Genomic DNA, 22,566 nt, shown 5'->3' with positions numbered 1-22,566 from the left:
GTACGGATGGAGCAACGGAATGACTTCATCCTCTAACAGTGCACAGACAGCAGGTGATCCTGTAACACATGACAGACAGACAGTCTGTTGGCTGATTTTACCACTGTCTACGCTGTGGTGGCCTATTGCCCAGGTAAACATGCATATGTCATACACCTCAAACACTGACCTTTGATAAGTGTCTAATGTAAGTACAACATCCCTCGTTTCTAAGAATATGAACTCCTTGTATGGGCCGCAGCTATATTTAAAATAAGAGCTCCTGTTTTCATTGAGCGCTTACGCAACTTCCCAGCATGCAAAATGCAGGATGTTGAGTAACTGCATTGTGTGGTGATCAGCAGCCCGTGTGTTACACCGTTGAGTTTTTCATTTCTATCATTTGTGTATTTCTTCATCTCATTCTTTTTTCCACGAGATTTAGTGGTTTCGTTTGACATTTAGAGAGCAATGTCATACAAGGACATCACTTTCTCACAAACGGCCTCCTGTTTCCTTGTTTCTGCCGTTGTCAGGAGGTTACAAATAGCAAAGAGAATGTAAAAAGCCTCATTCCAACAAAGTCCTGGTCTCAGGTGGTTCAACAAAAACTCAATTACCATCTTTATGAGCATAGCTGATTTCTGTGTGGACATAATTATAATCAGAGACTACATCACCAATAAAATGTGAAGTAATGCACTAAGTTGAAAAACAGCAAAGGTCGTTAAGAACTCCTATTTTGGAATAATTAAGTCTTAATTCCACTGAGCGTTGCGGTGTGTCATTGTGTATTTGTTTTCCCTGGCTGGCCTCTTTCCATAAAAGTGTGCCATTTGTTGTTGATGGAATTGTGTGTGTGTGTGTGTGTGTGTGTTTGTGTGTGCAGCTGCAGGCAGCGTGCTGGTACCCAGGGGCCGGGTCTCTGGAGTGGGCAGGGCAGCAGGTGAAGGCAGATTGCCCACAACTCCTCCCTCTGAAGAATCGTGCAGCCATGTACCAGGCTGCAGTCTCTAACCAGGATGCAGCAAGCTTCTCCAGCAGGGTAGGCTCCCACCCATAAACACACACACACACACACACACACACACACACACACACACGCCCACCCATACACACACACACACCCGCCCACCCATACACACACACACACACTCCCCCACCCATACACACTCACACACACATACACACATACACCCACACACCTACCCACCCATACAGAAACACTCACAATCACACACACACACACACACACACACACACACACACACACACACACACACACACACACACACACACACACACACACACACACACACACACACACCCATACACAAATCAGCTGTCTTCCAATTTTGTGTTTATTATGCTTTAAAATATTTGAACTTTTGTATAGTTACTTAAAATGTCATTTTTACATAGGCTAATAAATACAATAAGTGTCTGTTTTAAATAAATAATGTAATAAATAAATAAACAAATTTAATTGATATTATGCAAGGAAAGAGAATTTTACTGTAATATGAAGCCCAGGCTATTTAAATTCTTTGGAACGCATTGACAATTTCAGAGACCTTTTTCACTTCACTGATTTTTTTTGCTTCACTGATTCTTTTTGCAGCTTTTGTATATAATAATGTTTTTGGTAAATACTTGAAAATGAACTTCAATTGAAGACTTACAATTTAAGAATAAAAAGTGTGTAGGAAGTCCACTCCTAACTACTAGTGTCCATGGAGACCAATAGTATGTGAGTGGAGGTATGACCAGACGTGAGCTGTGTGGTCTGCCCAGGCCTCTGCTGAGTTCGTCGTGTGCTGCTCCAGAGTTTTTGTTTGCCGGTGCCCGTGGACGCTCCTACTGGGCTAAATTTGTATTGTTTCCACTCATTTGTTCTCAAATTCAGATGCCATTTCCAGCTCACTGACTTAAGCAGTTATTGATGCCTTTGCAAATCCCACTACAAAGAAAAGCATTTCTGATTTTCCTTTTGTTGTGAGAATAGAGAGGAGAGAGAGAGAGAAAGAGAGAGAGACAGCACAAAGGGAGAAAAGAAATGGCAGTATACAGAATAAAGAAACTATTCAAAAATATATATTATTTATGTTTCTGCTTTCTCTCATGTGCTGTTGGACTCTGTCCATGGCAAAATCCCAACAGCCGTGTTAATGTGCAGAAGACAGCACACATACCATATGTTGTAGAATGCCCCTCACCCACACCCTTTTGGGGCTAGGGCAGATGACCCCGCCTTCATTTGCCCATGACTTTCTGAAGACGGAGATCTCAGCACTGAGCTGCAGTGTGCGTTCACACCACCAGTCTCTCGCCAGACACGGTGCAGTGTGAACGTGGACCGTGATGTCAGTGTTGAAGCTGGAGTGGCCACCGTTCTCTGGGTTGGTGAGTGGACTGTGAATAGATCTGACCAGTGTGAGGAGTTCAATACCTCCACAGGAACCTGACACATCTCTCCAGTCCCTTGCTCCTTCCCTGTGCTGGCGGGACACCCAAAATAGGTTTAATATACGGCACTACAGGACACTCCTGCCCCCTACAGGTTACTCTTCACACAGATCACTTGTTTGCCCTATCCCTGTCAGTCTACCACTGGGCTGAGCAACAATACATGCTGGCTGGAGGTTTCGGGTACACATATAGAATAAAGAAGCCTGATCTTGTGTTTGAGTGAGAGTGAGGGAAGGTCAACAGCGGACAAAGAGAGTGTTCACACATTCACACCTGCAAAATAATGTTTTGACCCTCTTAGTTCTGAATGGCTTATGGGTGGTGCTAAACTTCACTTATTCCTGTTTTCTTATACTCTCTGTGTCTGTCTCAGTCTCTCAGAATATCTCCTTTACTCTGTCCCCCAATGTTTCTCACCTTCTCTTTTCTGATTTCTTAAGGTCCTGGAGGAAGCTGAAGTCTGCTCCCTGCCTGGTGGTCTGGCCAGTATTCGCAGACAGTTTGAGAGGGATCAGAACCCTTCAGCTCACACAAATCCACAGTCACACTACAAACAAAGACCTGGGCAGGTAATTAGTCAGTACCTAATAGATTGAAAGCACTGCACAGCTTCAGAATCCGCTAGCAATGACAGAAGCATTTTCATTGATATTAGCTTCTAGGCCCAAAGCTAATTAAAAGTCTATTAACAATTAGATTTTTCTAGAATAAACTCTGATTAGATTGTCTCATCACCACAATGTGGAACCTGATTTAAAGAGCAAGAGCAGATGACAAGCAGTGAAAGAGAGAGAGTCAGAGCCAACTCTGCATTAGCCTAGCCTGCCAGTCCACATCCACTCCAGCCGCGATCCACGTCCACAGCGCACCCCCTTCCAGAGATCCTCGGCTTCCCTCGGTGTTTCCACAGAGAGGGGGTGATCGCTGGAGCAGTGATGATCACACACATATTTTACAAACGAAACAACAGCAGCTAAAGTACTCTGGGAGTTTTGATTGAAATGTCTACAGTTCTCCATCTTGTTTTCCTTACCCTGTGTAAAGAGGTGCTGATTAGCAAAGGGGGTAATCATGTACAGTCCAGTGCGTGTGCTATCTGTCTTTCTGCTGGGCTTGCTGGTGCATTGCTCTGCAAGTGATAGGAGTTTGGTTTCTACTGAGAGGGCAGTCATGTCTAGAAATGTATTTTGCAAGCGCAAATCCTCAAATAATGAGAATACATGACACAAATAGTAAGATGTATCTGTATCGCAGCCAGTCATGGAGGCTGGGTTAGAGTCCTCTGGAATGGTGAATTCATTCACATCAGCATGATCTCACTGCAGTGGGTTTCTTATTAAAAGGTCTTCTCAGTTGTTCTTGATGATAATGGATAGACCGGGAATAACTTGCAATTATCTATGAGTAAGTGGGGGTTGTGTGGCTCCAGCAAGTGGACAGTTTTAGAAAAAGAGAGGGTGAAAGGGACTGACAGAGAAATGGTGTGTGTGTGTGTGTGTGTGTGTGTGTGTGTGTGTGTGTGTGTGTATTGGTGTGACAAGATAATGATGTTTTTAGAGAGATGTTTGATGAATAAGAGTTATGCGAATCAATGTAATAAGATAAAATGATTGCTGCTTTGAGAGAGGACATGGATGTGTTTGCTTGAACTTCAGCAAAGGGCGACGCTATGCTTGTGTACCCGCTGTGTTCCATATATACGTGCTTTCACCTCACCTTCTGACACTGGTTCTCCTCTCGCCCAGGAGGTTGCGAGCTCATCCGAGCTGTTAGCGAGGAGTGGAATGAGAGAAAGAGAAGCAGCAGAAGCTCAGAAGGATGAAAGGGTACGTGTGCCCCTCAGGCAGCGCCCTTAACGACTAACCCACACCGACAGCATAATGAAGCTACACAGGCAATCGCAGCACTCTCATTTACATCTCTGATGCACTCGAAGAGCCTTAATAGCGTTTATTTCTTCTTCTGCCATCCCGTCATGCCACTTGAAAGAGACGCCACCTTCAACGCCACTATCCGTAACACTTTTGAGGAACGCTTTGGGGACTTGAACATTAAGCCGCAAGCATTTCTGCTTAAACAGCATGCATTTCTTTAATGTTCATGGGTCTTCTTTGCAATAGTTTTGAAATAGTAGATCTTCTGGGCTGGATATTATATAAGCAGATATTGCCGGAAAAATGTACAGAATACCTGTCCTGTTAGGTGAAACCACGATTTCGTCTATAACACTACAAATACTTTGGAAAGTAAAGCACATAGGTGAATTCTATTCTAATGGACATGGTCCTAGAACTAAGGTCAGTTCCTGTGTGTCAAAAGTGACATTGCATTTCACAGTGCATTAGCATTTAATTCATATTTGACTAACTACATTTGCCTGTTTTACAGGTTCTACTTGAAGAGAGTGTTTCTTGGGGGGCAACCTGTGCTGCTGAGAATCACCAGGGTGAGTCAGCACCAATATCACATTCATACATTCACGTTCCTGTTTTTCATCTGCAGGTCTCTGCATTTACACTGACTTTTCTGAAGAGTAAAGATTTTAAATATGTTATCTAAACAGTTACAGAAGAAGAGTACTACCCAAAACTCTCAGCCAAAGAACTGGCGAAACAATTTGAAAAAACTATTGAGGAAGCTGCTCCGAATAAGAAGATTAAGGTAATGTCTCTTAACCAAACAGCCTGCAGTCCTCTGGATTAGGGTTAGGATTAGGATTAGGGTTAGGCTTAGTCTTAGGATTTTGGCATAACATGTAGCTACACAGTCCAGACTGATGCTGTGCCTACACAAAATCTATTCTATGCTGTATAGTTTATAGTGTATGTGGCAAATCCAATTAGATTATACTGTATCTACAAGGGAACAGAAGTTACCAAGCTTCAGAGAAGAAATAGTCTTCTAAGACCCATTTTCTTACTGTTTTCTTTCTGTAAATACACTCTCCATATCAATCACAGAAATCAAGATTTAGATCCGAAAAAGGATCCAATTTATTTGAAAGAACTTAATGAGCTATGAACATCCAGCTTCACACAAGTGATGTCATTTTCAAAAAAATAATTGCCACATCTGATCAGATATTTTGCTTAAGATTAAAGTTGAGTCAAAGTGCTGAATGACGCAGTCCAATTTTTCCTCCTCAATAAAGATTGAACATGACATCAACCGTTCTAAGTGGGCTTCGGGTGTAAATGTCCGCCACCACGAATTCAAGAGTGAGATATTTGATACATCAAAGGATACAGCAGGAGCCACAGGAGCTGAAGCCGGGGCCCCAGGCATTGAGCATGCAGTTGATGATGATGATCTGGACTTCCTGCCCCCTCCACCACCAGACTTACTAGAAGAGCTACCCGAGGACATAGGATTTACATTGCCCCCTGAACCAACATGTGCAATGAAACATACCATGAGCAAAGACCAGTACTTTAAACAGAGGGAACTACTTGAGCTGAAACGCTTGTGCAAACACATTCACCCCGATGTTAGGAAAGACCTGGAGCGAGATTTCTATAATGAGGAAGATGAGATGGATGAGCACGAGAAAATGGTAGGGGACGTGCAGGAGGCAGCGTACCACTTTGAGCATAGCGGAAACAGCCCTAACCAGAGCCCAGAGAGGGAGTATCTGGAATGGGATGAAATCTTAAGAGGGGAGGTGCAGTCCGTGCGCTGGATGTTCGAGAACAGGCCTCTGGACTGCATTAAAGACTCTTCAGACGATGAGGAGGACGGCAGAAAGATAGTTCAGCAGGAAGTCATAGCTGGGGGGGATGTGAGGAATACCGCTTTGATGTTCGAGACTCAGACCATTGATGTGTTGGGAGCAGATACTGGTTATGGTGGGAAGAAACTGTCGTATAATGAAATCGGCAAAAAAGATGTCAGAGCAGCAGCTTGGTTATTTGAGACGAAGCCGATGGATTCTCTAAATAGGATGCATGGTGATGATGAGAAAACCAAAGAGGTTGTGTTCACACAAGAGATAACCAGGGGTAATGTGAAATCTATGCGGTACATGTTTGAAAACCCGGAAATGGATTCTCTAGGTGACGCAGAAACTATGGATGAAAAGCAACTTTTGAATCTGAAGTCTGTCACGGAAGAGATCAAAGCTGATATGAAGATAACCATCTGGCTGTTCGAGACTCAGTGCATGTGTGTTTTGAGGGAGCACTCAGGTGAAGTGGTGGAAATTACGTCTGTCCGAAGAGAAGAGACAGAAAAGGGGGACATCAAAACATCACGCTGGCTTTTCGAAACCCAACCAGTTGACATGGTTAACAACGACTTTTCTCAGTTTAGGCTCATCTCTAGCATTTCTATGGAAGACAACATGCAAGGTGATGCAAAAAGGGGAAGATGGTTATTTGAGACGAAAAGGCTGGATTCTATAAATGAGGAATGGGAAAGGATACATGGACAACAGAAAGAGGAGATTCTTGGTGCAGATGTTCGCAGACACTGTATGGTGTTTGAGACCCAGCCCATGGACACACTGAAAGATGACTCAAATGCCCGGCCAGCTGCCACTGAGGAGATCATTGGTGGTGATGTGCAGTCTGTTAGACATCTGTTTGAAACTGCACCTTTATATGAATTGAAAGAACTTCCAGAGGTGGGAAAGCTGAAGAAGAGAGCCACAGTAGAGGAGGAGAGGGGTGATTTAAGACACCAAAGATGGATGTTTGAGAATCACTCCCTAGATGGTATTCAAAATTTGGATGGTAGACCAGGCAGGTTGAAGAAAACAGTGACTTCTGTAGAGGAAAAAGGTGATGTGAGACACCAGAAATGGCTATTTGAGAACCAGAAACTTGACAATATCAGAGAGGAAAAGAAGGAAGTGATTAAGATGGTCAATGTTGAACAAAATGATGAGGAGAGTTACAAAGGTGATGTGCGCAAGAATTGTTGGGTGTTTGAGACTCAGCCCATGGACACATTAAAGGATGATTCAAATGCCAAACCTGTCAACACAGAGGAGATTATTGGAGGAGATGTTCAATCTGCCAGACACTTTTTTGAAACCACTCCAAAAGATGAATTGAAGGAACTTGCAGAGGTAGGAAAACTTAAAAGAAGAGTGACAGCTGAGGAGGAGAGGGGAGATGTTCGACATCAGACGTGGGTATTTGAGAGCCAGCCATTAGAACAAATCAGGGAGGAGAAAAAAGAAATGAGCAGAACTGTGAATATTGAGAATATTGAAAAGGCAGACGTAGCGAATTACAAGCACATTTTTGAAACATATGATTTGAGCAGCTATGATGAAAGTCAAAGGATTCAAGTAGAAGGTGTGACCAAAGGCTCTGTAAAATCAAATAAAGATCTTTTTGAATCCACGCCAATGTATGCTATGCAAGATAGCTCAGGTTACTTCCATGAAGTGAAAACTGTACGTCATGAAGAGATTGTGAAAGGGGATGTCAAAAGCTATAAATGGATGTTTGAAACCTGCCCTATTGACCAGTTTGATGAAAGCATAACCAAATACCAAGTCATTAAGGGCATCACACAGCAGGAGGTTGAGGCGGGTGATGTCAAAACAGCCAAATGGCTTTTTGAAACCCAGCCTTTAGATGCCATTAAATACTTTAGCAATATTGAAGATGAAGAGTGTATCGCTAAAGAGATGACTGAAATAGTAAAAGGTGATGTTAAAACCTGCAAGTGGCTGTTTGAGACCAAACCAATGGATATGCTATACGAAAAAGCTGAGATCAAGAATGAAAACGACACTAATGAGGTTCATAAAGGTGATGTAAAATCCTGCACCTGGCTCTTTGAAACGCAGGCCCTCGATACCATCCGAGATGAGTCAGAGGCCGTGTTGAAAGCACGCGCCATACAGCAGGAGGACATTCAGGGAAAAGATGTTTGCATGGCTCGCTTCCTTTTCGAAACTGAGAACCTTGACAGTATCACTGGGGAGGAGGGGCGTGCATTAAAGCAGGTAACTGAGCTTGATGTCCAGTCAGGAGATGTATCTCGAATGAGATACATATTCGAGACCCAGGCCTCTGATGCTATGACCTCGACCTCAGAGGAGTTCATGCGCCAGTTGAAGACTGCCCAGGCTGAGGACATTCAGAAGGGAAACGTAGGAAATTGCAAATGGCTCTTTGAGAACCAGCCAATAGATGCTATCTGTCAGAATGCACAACTAAAGGGGATACGCACTGTGACAGATGTTCAAGGAGGCAATGTTGATAAAGGTCGGTTTATTTTTGAGACCTGTTCATTCGATCAAATCCAGGAGGTCTCCTCTGTGGCGGAGACACAGAAAATCATCCGTGAGGAAGAGGAGAAGGGAGATGTTAAAAATTTTGCCATGATGTTTGAAACTCTACCACTTTATGCCATTCAAGACAAGGATGGACATTATCATGAAGTTACCACACTCACTAAGGAAGAAGTGCTCAAAGGGGATGTGGTGGGCGCCCGCTGGTTATTCGAAACTAAGCCTCTTGATTCCATTAGAGACACTGATGAGGTCTACATCATCAAAGCTGTCACTGAAGAGGATGTTCAGAAAGGTGATGTCACAACCGCTAGGTGGAGATTTGAAACCCAGCCTCTTGACATGATCGCTGATGATGGCAAAATATCTGTCAGAACTGTTGAAGACATCAAAGGCGGTGATGTCAAGGCAAACAAACTGCATTTTGAGTCTGACTTGATATCACAGAAATTAATTCGCACTGTGAGCATGAGTGAGATTAACAAAGGAGATGTGAAGGCAGCTAAATGGATGTTTGAGACTCACACTATTGATCAGATCCACGGTGAAAACTCAGAGGATGAGATGGAAACAGTTATTATGCAAGAACAGGTGAAGGGAGATGTAAAACAGTCTGTGTGGTTGTTTGAGAAAAATCCACTCGATCACATCAAAGAGGATGAGGACACTAAGGAGTTTGTCCGTGAAGAAATACCCAAGGCAGATGTGAAAACTACAACATGGCTATTTGAATCCACCCCAATTTCTGAGTTCAATGAGAGCAACGTAGAGAAAACTGAAATTATAGGTAAAAGCATAAAAGAAACTCTTGATGAGCTATATAGTCAGAGAATGGTGGAGTCCAAAGGGATCATTATAGAGACTGATGAAATTGGAGATGTGCGCATGGCTAAGTATAATCTCATGAATCAAGAAGCTCCAAAGATTCAGAAAGAAGAAGTCATCAAAGGAGATCTGCAGAACATTATGATGAACCTTCTCAACAGACAAGATACCAAAGAGAAAGGGATTATTATAGATGCACAGGAGAGAGGGAATATCAGTAACACAGTCCAACAGCTGCTCAACCAGCAAACTGCCACCAGTGTGGAGAAAGAGGAAATAATTCGAGGCGACATCCAAGTGGCCATAAACAGCCTGCTGAAGGAGGACAGTATGAGCAAGCATGGCATTCTGATTCAGGAGGATGAGAAAGGAGACGTTCGCATGACCATATATTCCCTTTTCAATCAAAAAGATGACGGCACAACAGAAAAAGAAGATATAATCGGAGGTAATGTAAAAGGTTGTCTACAAAAGCTATACAATCCAGACATGGAAGAGGTTGTGAAAATTAAGGTTGATGACACAGAAAAGGGAAATGTCAGCTTTTATTCTACCTGTATTGAGTCCGGTGCTCTGGACTACCTTAAACAGGTCCAAGCAGAGCCGGATGAAGTTGAGTCAGGTAAACTAGAAAAGGAGGAAATTGTTGGGGGTGATATTAAAGAAACAAAATTAAGCCTCACACGTCATCAGGCTCAAATCTGTCGCTTGGTGGACAAGGAAGATATTGTGCCTGGTGATGTTCATAACACAGTGAAGGTTTTCATGACAGAGCCCCCTGTCTTACTAGAGAACAGAGAGGAGATAGTGGGAGGTGATTTAAGAGCCACTCTGGACTCTCTGACACAGTCTATAAATCAGTCAGTCGTTCTAGAGAAAGAGGAGGTTGTAAAAGGTGACATACCCACTGCCCTCAGGTCTCTTGAGGATGCTCAAAAGCAACCTAAAGAGGTGGAAAAGCCTGAGATCATCCCAGGCGACATCAAAGGAGCGCTGAAATCACTGAAGGACTCAGCTACCACCAAAGTCGAAATTGTTATTGAGGATTTAGTTTCAGGAGACATCAAAGGTACATTAAAATCTCTAGAAGAAGCCAAACAAGCAGTCAAAGAGGTGGAGAAAGAAGAGATTGTGAGGGGAGACATTCATACAGCGTTACAAAATCTGCAAGAGGCTTCTAATGAAAGAAAGGCTTTCCAGCAAGAGATTGCAGTTCAAGGAGATGTGAAAGGAACGATTCAGCTTTTGCTGGAGCCCCCTTCATCACCCAGAATGCAACGCAGGGCCAGCACAGAAGGTGATGTGAAGCTGTCGATCAAATCACTACATGAAACACAAGAACAGGGTCTCGCTGAGAAAGAGGAAGTCATAAAAGGAGATGTTAAAGGCACAATAAAATGCTTGCTAGAAACAGCACAGCGAGCAAGCCCAAAGATCCCCAGGAGAGAACCAATAAGAAGGGTTAAGGTTTCCAAAGGTAAAACTCCATCTTCCTCTCAGCAAGAGATCCAGGCGCAAAGTCCTACTGCTTCTGTGAAAAATCTCACCAAAAGCAGTGAGGCAAAGAGGCACGTACAAAAGCTTGTAAGCAATAAATCAATGCAAAGTGGATCCACATCTTTGGAGAATAACACACTTGTGGATCAAACCACAACAAACACGCAGACATCAAAGACCACCATACTCGAACACAAAACAATAGTACAGACCCACGGAGTTAAAACTTTAAAGACAGAATTCCGCAACCTCAAAACAGGCCGCAAAGGGACTAAAAGATTAGATAAAACCAAAGACAAACAGCAGGAGATTTGTGCACCACCACCACCACCACCACCACCAGCACCTCAGTTACCAGAGTCTGACATCCCACTCCCTCCATCTCCTCCTCCAAATTATGACAACCTTTTCTTTCCTACCCCTCCTCCTCTCGCAAGGGGTGACACTGATCTTCCTCCTCCACCCAGCCCGCCTCCACCTCTCAGTGACACGCTGAAGTCTGATCTTGATCATTTACCTCCTCCACCCACTCCGTCGCCTCCTCCACCTCACCCAGCACCCGCACCTGAGCAAGAGTTCCTTCCTCCTCCTCCCTCACAGCAAGAACTAGACCTCATTCCCAACGCAGAACCAGCCAAGCCTACCAAACTCACGGTGAAACCTGTCAAAGCACCAGCTTTGTGTAAAGTCCCAAAGCTGGAGCCAGCCATGCAGTTTAACAGAATAGATATGCAGGCCCAAGAGACTATGCAAGTGACATCAAGTCATAAAACAGTGGAAAAAATCAGCAAAGAGCAGACCCAAAACATCATTTCATCAGTTTCACCCACTCCAATCTCACCGGAGATCAAGCCAGCTATTGCAATGCAGCCACCAGAGTCTCCACGGCCCCCCAAGAAAATTTTTGCTCCCGTGAGTCTAACCCCACCAGCTTCCCCACCACCAAGCAAATCCCCAGTAAGTAAATTCAAAACTCCATTAATAAAAGCTGAGCAGAAATACAGGCAGCAGCAGGAGTGGAGCTACACGCCGCCCAGCTCACCAGCCTTTGAGATTCACATGCATGAGTCAGTCAGATCAGCACTTGAAATGATTTCATCAGATGGAAAGAACACAACACAATCTGAGCAGGGCATATCACTAGACTTCTCTCAAGAGAAAGCTGAAAAAACTGTGACCCAAGTCCAATCAGGAACAGAATCATATGATTCATCTAAGAGTGTCATTCCCTCAGATGTTACTGCAAGCAAGTCTTTGATATCCTCTACAAATGAGAAATCTCCTTTAGAATTTGACATTATTTCCTCAGTTAAGGACAACATCTCTGATCAGCCATCTCAAGCCAGTTTTTGTCAGCGGCAGACCACATCAAGCACATCTAAGAAGAAGAAAAAGTATCGGTCCATAACAACAAATATTCATCAGTTCACATCTACCTCTGTCACAAAGTCACAGACGGTTATTAGTAACAAGACCAATATACAGCCACTCAGTGATGGGAAAGATGAAACTATCGCTGAAAATGTTTCACTGACAAGTGAAATTAACATGAACGTTGACAAAAAACATACTGCAAATACAGTGACCGGACAGTCTATAGCTGAAGAAATAAAGAAAACCGATATCTCCAAAAACAAAGCACAAGAAAAAAAATCACCTGATCGGGCAAAGGTCAACACGGACAGCAAAGTTAAGGAAACTGAGCACAATCCCCAAAAAGCTGACAGCCAGAAGACAAAGAAAAGCAGCAAGAATAGTAAAGATGAGGTCACAGAAAAAAAGACCACAGATCCGGCCCAAAGCGCAAAGGTGACTCAGGAGAATGCGCAGGTGAATGGGCGTGGGGAACGAAAACTCACAGAGATGGAGACTAAAGTTGAAAAACAGGCCAAGCAAAAGCAGGTGGAGGAGACGCCTGCCACGCCTAAAAGGAAACGGAGGACTAAACCCAAGAAAGACAAGGAGGCAGCTGAACACTCTCAGGGCCAAATACAAAATAATATCACTGCTGAACCTGCCCCTGCCTCAGAGGCACCACACTCAGCCTGGACATCCAGCCAGACACCTGAGGAAATCACTGTGGTGGAAACGCAGACGCTCGTTCAAGAGGTACAAACTGAGGTCAACAGCACAAAGAGAAAAGTTCAGCAGAGTTTGCAGCCAGAAGATGTCACTGCCAAGGCTCAGAAGGAGGTCCCGGCTTCTTCTAAAGACAAAGGGGAGGCAGGCGGTGAAACAACATCCGACATATCGCAAGATGAAAGCAGAAATGTTCTGTTACAAGTGACAGGGAAAGCGGCACAAAAGGATGCTGATGAAACCACACCAGAGAGCGGGGAAACAACACAACAATGCGCAGAAGCTCAGACGTTGCTTGATCACATCATGGAGTTACAAGAAGGTGAAGGAAGACTGGACTGCAAGTCTGTGAAGACTTTGCTGAGTGAAATTCCCGAGTGGATTTTTGGCCCGATGGACAGGCATGATTTGGAAGAGGCGTTAGAAGGAGATGACATTATGAGACTCAAAGAAACAATTACTCAGGTACAGAATCTAGTCCGAGCCAAGCTAATGCATTCGGAAGGAGATGATGAAACTGTTGAAAAGCACGAGTGTGAGGCTACATCCGAAAAAATGCTTTCAGGAAGAGCCACACAAAGAATTTCAAAGATCACCATCGGCTCCACAAAGGTTGAAGTGCAGAAGAAAGCAGTGGAGGGGAGCAAAGCCACTCACAAAAGCCGCAAGCAACAAGAGAAGAGCCTAAAACCTTCTGATCTCAGAGCACCGTCACCTTCATTAAGAATGCGCTCACCTTCGCCCACATTCATCACCATCGAGTCCATAAGAAGGACTGACTCACCGCAGAGAGTAGCGCCATCACCCCCACCCACGCCACCTACTCCCCCACCGCGGCGGTCCGAAACACCCACATCTCGCTTAAGCAGAGGCACTCCATCTCCCGCTCTAGGTAGAGCGGACAGCCTGACGAGACTCAGGGAAGCGACAGCTAAGCTCTCTCGCGGACCCTCACCTGATCCCCTGCCACGGCCAGCGCCACTGGCAGGAAAGAAGTCTGAGATTGTGGAAACTCCAGCCACATTTCATCGCCAGATTAAAATTGATTCTATACCTTCTGAGGAAGCCACATTTCTGGAGGAGAATAAAGACACAGAATCTTCAGGAGTTGTCTCAGAAAGTGCAACAGCATCAGTTAAAAAAACACAAGAGTTCTTTGAAAGGGCCGAGATTGCTGAGGAAAAGAAAACATTTGTTCAAACGTTCCCTGTCGAACTTGGAGGACTGCACACAGAGCAAACTGATACTGAAGTGTCAGAGAAAGAGAAAGAGCCTTGGACCAAGCTTGACTTGTCTGGACTGGTGGACAGATTCGAGACGCCGGAGGAAAAGGTCTACACCAAGAAAAAGTCTGTCAGTGTCCCGGAAAGGCTTGAAGACCCAGAGCCGAACACAAAAAGGAAAGCAAATCAACAAGAGGATACAGCAGCTTATGACATAAATGTTATTAAAAATGTTTTTGAAATGGATGAGCAAAGTTCCTCTATCAAAGACCAACAAAACAAACAGGAGGAGCAGGTGTCAAGAGCGGATGAAATTGCTTCTGAAGGTTCAAAGCACGAGTCTCAACAGTCAATGCTGCAGCCCTCCCAGCAGGTCCACCCCCCACCTCTGTGCACAGACGTAATAGCGGAGAAGTCGGTGGATCCAACTGGCTTTTCCGAGACACAAACCACCACGGAGCATTACTGTACTGTTGATGAATTTGGCATGAAGATGAGTGGAACAAGGAGTTCCACGACGGTATCAAAGCATTCGGAAAGCGTTTTCTCCCAGTGCGCTCCATTTTCTTACGCCGATGCAGTCAAGAAAAAAGCTCCGGAAGTGAAAACATCACCTGAGGCCTCTGCTGAAGAACTGCTGAAAAATTTCCACAAGACGTGGGCTGAAAGTGAGAGTGTGTTTGAAAGCCTGGGCTACAGCGTCTCAGGTGAGAGGCCGTAAGCAGCTGTCAGATCAAAAGGGGACCGCAGTGACCAGTAAACATGCTCTCAGTGCATGATGGGAATGGAAACTAACCACTAAATAAAGCACTGCCGATGTTACCTCAGTGATGCAATATTAGATAATCCTATTTATATTGTGTGTGTGTGTCTGTGTGTGAGTGTGTGTGTGTGTATTGCTACAACAAACTTTTAATGTGCCCTTGCATGTCTGAATTGAATTTAAGGTATTTGTTTTCAAGCCAGCATATTTCTTTATCTCTCACATAACATATTCACTTTATGTGCTCTCACACAGGACTCGAATGACAACTGTGGCAGTGGAGAAAATGTATTCTCTTAGTATTTAATTTACCTTTTGTTAAGTAACCCTTTTAATATCCTGTAGCTGTGGAGAAAAGAGTATTTTCTTAGTACTTCTTCCCTGGTCTCCTAGTGTGACTACAAAGTGGGGAAAAGTGTTATTCTTTTTCTGCCAAATTGTCAAGAACACTGTGCATGTGAAATAAGTTTCAGTGTACATGTTAAATAACATCTATTAAAAAAGGTATTTTTTAAATTGTGTTATGTTTGCATGATGTGTTATAGTGGTGATGTACTACTAACAGGTAAATTAAGCATGTAAGGAGATTACTTGTAAAATGGAAATATTTAATTTACCAGTATTATATAACCATTAATGTCAAAATGTATTTACATATGAAATTTCATAATGGACTGGGTTCATTTATATCTGAGATTTTGGATATACACGTTTGTCCTACATGCAGCTCTGAATATTGTGAGAATGTTTATTCTGTCCAGACATAAATTCAAAATGTGTTCAATAAAATGCATGAACATTGTCGTGAATATTTCATTTTCATAATAACCTTACATTGCTTTAGCCGAATCTTATTTATCATTGCATGTCTTGACTTTGTAAAATTGCTTTCTGGCAAAGAACACAACAGAAAGTAAACTGGATTACATAAGATTTCATTTCTGTCTCTCTCTCGTCAGATTCGAGTTCCAAAGTCGGAGCTGTGTACAGTGTGTCGGAAGAGAGTGTACCCCATGGAAGGCCTGATAGCGGACAAAAAGAAGTTCCATAAAGCATGTTTCTCCTGTGAATACTGCAAAAATAAGTTAAAGTATGTCACGTTTATATTTGCATCACACAGACTAAAACATATCTCATGAACTGTTCTAGTAGTAATTCATTATTAAGGATGAATTAGTACTGCCTTTCAATATGATTTCGATTTACATAATGCAACATACATTAAAAATTAATTGTAATATGTCACCCAGTTCTTTCAGAATGTACAGTTATCAGTAGTCCTGAAGGCCCCAAACACAGTGAGAATTTACACTGTGCATTGTGTGGAACTACACAGATATTTTGCTGCAATTACTGTATTCCAAATGATTAGTTGTGAACATTTGTGAATATGCTGGCCTGTCTTTATAATAATCAAGCTATGTGTCCAACAGCCTTGGAAACTATGTCTCTCTCCACGGACATTTATACTGCCCACCCCATTATAAACAACTCTTCAAATCTAAAGGATATTTTGATGAAGTATTTGGACAAGGATCTCAGAAGGAATTACTGAGTGCAAGACACATAAGGACTGCCAGCAGTGAAGGCCTCAACTGGAGACACTCGCTTTCACAAAGCAGTGTGAGTTCAATATCAGACATGCTTGAAAAAGAAGCAACTCAATTGGATAACAAACTTGATCAAACATCGCAAAAACGAAACAAAATTGATGTGGTGTGGCCCCCACAAACGTACTCCCCCAAACCCCCCTTTACCACAGACCAGGACGTACAATTAGGAAAACCAGTTTGGCCACCAAAGAGTGAATCTTCAAAGTCTCAAAGATATCAGTAAGGAAAAGCTACTAACAGGACCACACTTCATAATTAAAACCAAGTGCCTGGGACAGGGAGACATCTCAAATATGTAGAAACCTATGGGGATGTCAGGATGACCTGAGAGATTGTAGTGGGCTGGAGAATAGGAGAACACCTCCTATTCAGGAAAGAAAAATTGCAATAAGCCTCACTGTGGAGATGATGTGATGTAATATAAGAAAGGCAGTGGATGTGGACATGGAAGGAAACCGAAAGAAATGGACAAGAAGTGTAGGAAAAGATGGCAGAAGATGGCAGAAGATGGCCCCTTCACATGCTGAGGGCATCTGTGCTGAGAAAGGTGTGAAAGAAATGCAACGTAGTAAGATGTGAGATCATATCAAAGACTCTTGTATATAGGATGGAGACAGCAAGTGAAAACATCTCAATCCAGAATTTACTCTATTAAAATTCAATTTCAAAAATTGTGAACATTTTAAACGATTTGTATGCTCAACTGAAACCTTACAGAATAATTACATTTGATGGCAATTTCAACAAGCTGCCATACTTTATATGCCATATGCCATATTTAAAGGTCTGTTTAAGGGCTTGTGTAGAGTACTCCAGTATACCCTGCTGATTCAGAGAGTTAAAGTATAAACGCTTCGATCCCTTATGAGAATTGTGCTACACTGCTCACTGTATTCCCTGGTACAAACCTTAGTATATTTTCTTGGTACATTTTTTTTATGTCCTCAAAAAAGCACAATAATTATAGTTTAACTTCCAGTTTAACTTTTGCAAGTTTCCTCTCTATATTTTTGTATTCTTTATATGATTATTATATCCTGGATCTTTCTTCAATTGATCATTTTTACTATTGCCTTTGGAAGCACCTGGTGTGCAGTGTAGATAAAGATTCAACTGATACATTCTATGTGTATGTACAATGTCATATCTAATTTGGTATTTCTCTTGTTTGTTTTGGGCATTTGTGTCCTACTCTAAAAAGAAAATATTTTGCAATGGACATATTTTTTTAGAGTAGTCTTCTACGATTTGTACAAGAGAGTTTCTGATCACTGATTCAGGTCAGGCTGGTTCAATGACACATCTTGCTTATTGATCCAAGAACAATAAACAGCTCTTACACCCAGTGTCTATGTTAATTCCCAAAACATTCTTTACATTGTGTTGATGAAAATGCATTACTTCCATTTCAGTCAATAACCTTTCAGTAACACTTGTCTGAGCAAATTTCCGAGTCCCACAATTAGCATTATCTGGTAAAGGTCTCTGAGCACACAGCCCACAGACTGTATTATTCTTCCTGGTATTTGTTTTGGAAATACAAGGTAAAATGAACAAAATAGGAAAATTGTACCTTTATTATGTGAAAAGATATTTTAGTAGATCACTAGTTCAGATTTCAGATGTGCCACAACCTCTGGTGTCCCAGACTTCATAACAACACAATTAATCCTGCTCTCTGGCTGTACAGGATGGCCTTGTCTCCTTGTCTCTCAATCTTTCAGTGCAATTCTGGGCAATCATGTGTGGCTGTGAGGTCACCAGTAATGTTCAATGCTCGCTATGAGTGTACCTAGTTTGGCTGGCATCGCATCTCACAGGAAATGTGATAGTCCTCAACCCTCCTCTTGGTGTAGACATTCCAGAAAAGGTCATAAAATCCTAACAAAATCAGTGTGATTAGAAAGCTGCTCACATTCCAATTGGTCCTTGTTCATTTAGTATTATCCAGTAGCAAAACACTGTGTAAACATTGTCTTCTGTAGTTTCATCATTGCCTTGGCATACCTACGTACAAACCTTTTCAGTGCTGGTCGGCCATACGGCCAAAAGTATGAATATGTAACCAAAAGTTATAGTGTGTAGCCAAACGTATGCAGACACCTGACCACCACACCTATTTGAGCTTGTTGACACTCCAAAATCCAAAATCAGGGGTATAAATATGGCATCTCCTATTTCCTTTATGGCGCCACTCTTCTAGGGAGGCTTTCCTCAAGGTCTGGACTGGGTCAGTGGCTATTTCTACCCAGTGAGTTAAAAGGAGCCGATCCTGGACTGGAAGGCTTGTCTTGTAATCAGTGTTCCAATTCATCCTGAAGGTGTTCAGTGGGGTTTGGGCCAAGGCTCTGCAAAGTTCACTCATTTACATTTGTGGCATTTAGCAGATGTTCTTGTTCAGTATGTCTTACACAAGAGCTTCAGCTGTCTACTCAGAAAGGCATCCATAGCTAGTACAAATAAGTCCAAAAATACCCTTAAGCTGAGAGACTGCCAGAAACAAGAGGCAATGCTAAAACCTAGATTTTGAGATTCAATAAAATGCTATAAAATACAAGACCATTCAAGTGAAAACATAAAACCCTCCTACAAGTTCATGATTGGGTTAGATTTACTTTTTAAAGTGAAACTCAACAAAATCATTAAACAGCACATTTATAGTTCGTACAGGAACAAGAGATTGAAAGGAATCTGAAACCTTCCCCAAACTGCTAAAACACAATAACTTTAAATGTCTCTGCATGCTGTAGCATTACCTGTCACTGGAACTAAGGGGCCTAAACCAAACCCTGAAAAATAGCCCCAGATCACTATTCTCCCACCACCAAACTTTGCTGTTGGCACTATACATTCTGGTGAGTTGTATTCTCCTGACATCTACCAAAGCCAGATTCATCCATCAACCTGCCAGACACCCTGAAAAATAGCCCCAGATCACTATTCTCCCACCACCAAACTTTGCTGTTGGCACTATACATTCTGGTGGGTAGTGTTCTCCTGGAGTTTACCAAAGCCAGATTCGTCCATCAACCTGCCAGACACAGGTGCATGATTCACCACTGTAGGGAACACGCAGAGTCCAGAGGCAGCATGCGTAGTATCACTCTAGCTGTGAAGTTATCGTAGGCTACCCAGTTTATGAGACTCTCGAAGCCTCTCGAAGTTCCTGTGCGACTTCTACAGGCACTTTGGGACTCTGTAGTAAGTGATGCAACAGAGGATTTGTGATTTTTACATGATGCTCACTTCAGCACTTGCCAGTGCAGCTCTGCGAGTTTGCCTTGGTCTACCCCTTCATGACTGAACCATCAGTGACTTCTATTTCACAGTAATAACACTTACAGTTGACCAGAGCATATATCTCAAGGCAGAATTTCACTTGTGACAAAGGTGGCATCCTATGACCGCTGCTGCATTGTAGCGCGGTACGGCACCTGCACCACAATGGACAGAAAAGCTCTTAAGCAGTAAAGTGCCCAGTGAATCAGATACCTGTCTCCCAAACGTATGGGACACCTACATCAAGAGGTGTCAGATGAAGGCCAGGAGCATGACGAAGGACTTCCCCTGACCCTGTTCATGGGCTGTTCACCCTGTCCCCTTCAGGGAGGAGACACTGGAACATTTAAACAGGCAACAGCAGATTCAGAAACTGTTTTTAGCCACACACCATCTGTCTAGTCAACACTAGACATATATATATATCATATATATATATATATATTAGTGCTGTCAATTACAGGTGCCGCGATTAAAAGTCCTCACCAGGATTTTGCTCAAGCTTGCTAGATTTTTAAATTAGCAATCCAGGTAAAATAAGTGGAATCAACACAATCCAGGAAGCCTGAGCAAAATCCTGGTGAGGACTTTTAATCGCGGCGCCTGGAATTGACAGCACTAATATATATATATATATATATATATTGTAATATTGTATAGCCATATATTATATGACGCAGACTACTGAGTCTGAGTAGATAACTTTTCATTCTTCATTCAACTGTACACTGAATTACTGAATGATAATAAAACAGCTTAGTAAACTTAAGCCCCAAATTTAAAGTCACTGAGTTCTTCAGTATGGCCCATTCTACTGTCAGTGTTTGTATGTGGAGTTTGCATGGCTATGTGCTTCATTATACATGCTGAAACACCTGAAAATAATTATAAAGGGCATCCGTGTACTTTTGGCCATATTGTGTATTTTACCTGTAATAGCAATACAAAGTGGGTTGGATAAACAATGAATGCTAGTGCCAATTAACATTTTCCTTCTCTCTATTTTGATGTAAATGTTTTGCTGTATCAGTTACTTATGTATAGTACAGCATTACCCTGAGAAAATGTCAGGTTAAGGTCTTAAGCAAGGAGCTAAGACTAGTTTAAACCATTAAATCTCAGGACTGATTGGCCTTGAATCTATCAAAGCCAATCAGTAAATGTATTGTTGAATAAAACATGTATTATTGAATTCCAGAATTCTTGAAGTCCTTTTTAAATTAAACATTAAGCCTTCCACCTATCAATTCACATACCTCTCTATCCTATTACTAAGCCTCCTGGCAATTTGGGTCTATTACAAATCATACATGGGTGTCATCTATGCTCGGCCTTCCAGCATTAGGAAGAGTCAAAAAGCAAAGGCATATGTCCTCAAAGACAAAAACTAGAATACCAGGAAAGCCATTCACATCACAAGTGTGCTAGCCATCAATAGATTTTAGCTTGCACATTTTGGATCTGATCATGGCAGGGTGGCGGAGTCTCTTCATTATTCACAGCTGGAATAATGAGGAGAACCTGATGTCACTGGATGGGCCTGTGTTTAGGGCCCTGGTGTATTCGGGGGGCACAGTCACTCTTACCTGGCCATCCGCTCTATTAAAGATATCGCCTCCTGGTCTCCTGCCTCTGTGCCCACAGGGAAAATGCATTCCTCATTCCATCTTTTCGTTCGGATGACACTAGGTTGAGGATCATCTGGGATTTATTAAGACTGACTTAAGTGGTAGAGCAGATCATAGTTCAGCCTCTTCTATGTCTAGATCATTGTTAGCAATGAAATCCGTTCAAGATTTACAAGAGACAATTGATCTTTTTTGGAGCAATATATGAGAAACAGGATCCACAAAGTAAATATTAATATTGCATGTGTGAACTTTTCTTCAGCTCAAGTTGAAGCTCAGCTACCACTTGAGCATATTTCATTCTAGTGATAGACTTATCAAGAAAGACTCACAAAAGTGAACGTTACATTTTATTTTATCAGCAGGCATTCTCTCTGAGACCTCAAACCCATGATCTAGGGTCTTACATACCTTGCCTGCAAAGGAGCGCTGTGACTGCTGTATTTTGCTTCAACCTAGCAGAAGCGAAGATTATTCCACCTATTTAATCAGCTCAAAACTACTTACAAGTCTTGTCTCGTCACCTGTGACTAACGTTTAGCATTTGCTGCTCGTTTGCCCGGGACATAGGCTTGTTAGAGATAAGCTACAGTACACCCCACCATGGTGGCCAGCGGAGGAGCGGGAGGGTTTACCTGCCTCACCGCACGTGAACTGCCAACACAATATTTTGCACGTGAGTATAATATACGCACGCGGACTAGATATTTTACCCTGCTGTAATTATGTGTTTGTCGGCGGAGATCCTGTCCAATATGGACTAAAATCTTTCACGTCTTTCCATTCGAACAGGTTTGTAACGGCCTAATGGTGAAGACAGAGAAATCTGGTAAAATAATTGACAGATTAACAGAATGAACAGGCCTAAGCATACCGAACCAGGTGGCGATCTGCAACGCCGTGCTAATAAATGTTAATAGGTAGGCTAATATATCTATGTAAATGTTTGACATTTAGATGTCGT

General features: G+C 42.6%; 1 protein-coding gene across 2 annotated transcripts in view; it reads left to right on the top strand.

The window, feature by feature from the left end:
• xirp2b (xin actin binding repeat containing 2b) overlaps window positions 1–16,655 on the top strand; it is a 39,228-nt gene extending 22,573 nt beyond the window's left edge. For both annotated transcript variants that reach the window (XM_077002953.1, XM_077002954.1), the window contains exons 2-9: window positions 869–1,024; window positions 2,889–3,017; window positions 4,194–4,274; window positions 4,837–4,894; window positions 5,012–5,109; window positions 5,600–15,026; window positions 16,042–16,172; window positions 16,516–16,655. In XM_077002953.1, the coding sequence (XP_076859068.1) occupies window positions 869–1,024; window positions 2,889–3,017; window positions 4,194–4,274; window positions 4,837–4,894; window positions 5,012–5,109; window positions 5,600–15,026; window positions 16,042–16,133 (10,041 nt within the window). In that variant the 3' untranslated portion in view covers window positions 16,134–16,172; window positions 16,516–16,655. The remainder of the gene's footprint in view (window positions 1–868; window positions 1,025–2,888; window positions 3,018–4,193; window positions 4,275–4,836; window positions 4,895–5,011; window positions 5,110–5,599; window positions 15,027–16,041; window positions 16,173–16,515) is intronic.
• The last annotated feature ends 5,911 nt before the right edge of the window (window positions 16,656–22,566 follow it).

The sequence above is a fragment of the Brachyhypopomus gauderio genome, chromosome 4 (assembly GCF_052324685.1).
Source record: "Brachyhypopomus gauderio isolate BG-103 chromosome 4, BGAUD_0.2, whole genome shotgun sequence".
Lineage (NCBI taxonomy): Eukaryota > Metazoa > Chordata > Actinopteri > Gymnotiformes > Hypopomidae > Brachyhypopomus > Brachyhypopomus gauderio.
The sequence above is the reverse complement of the archived record's forward strand: the minus strand, read 5'-3'. Positions and strand labels throughout refer to the sequence as shown.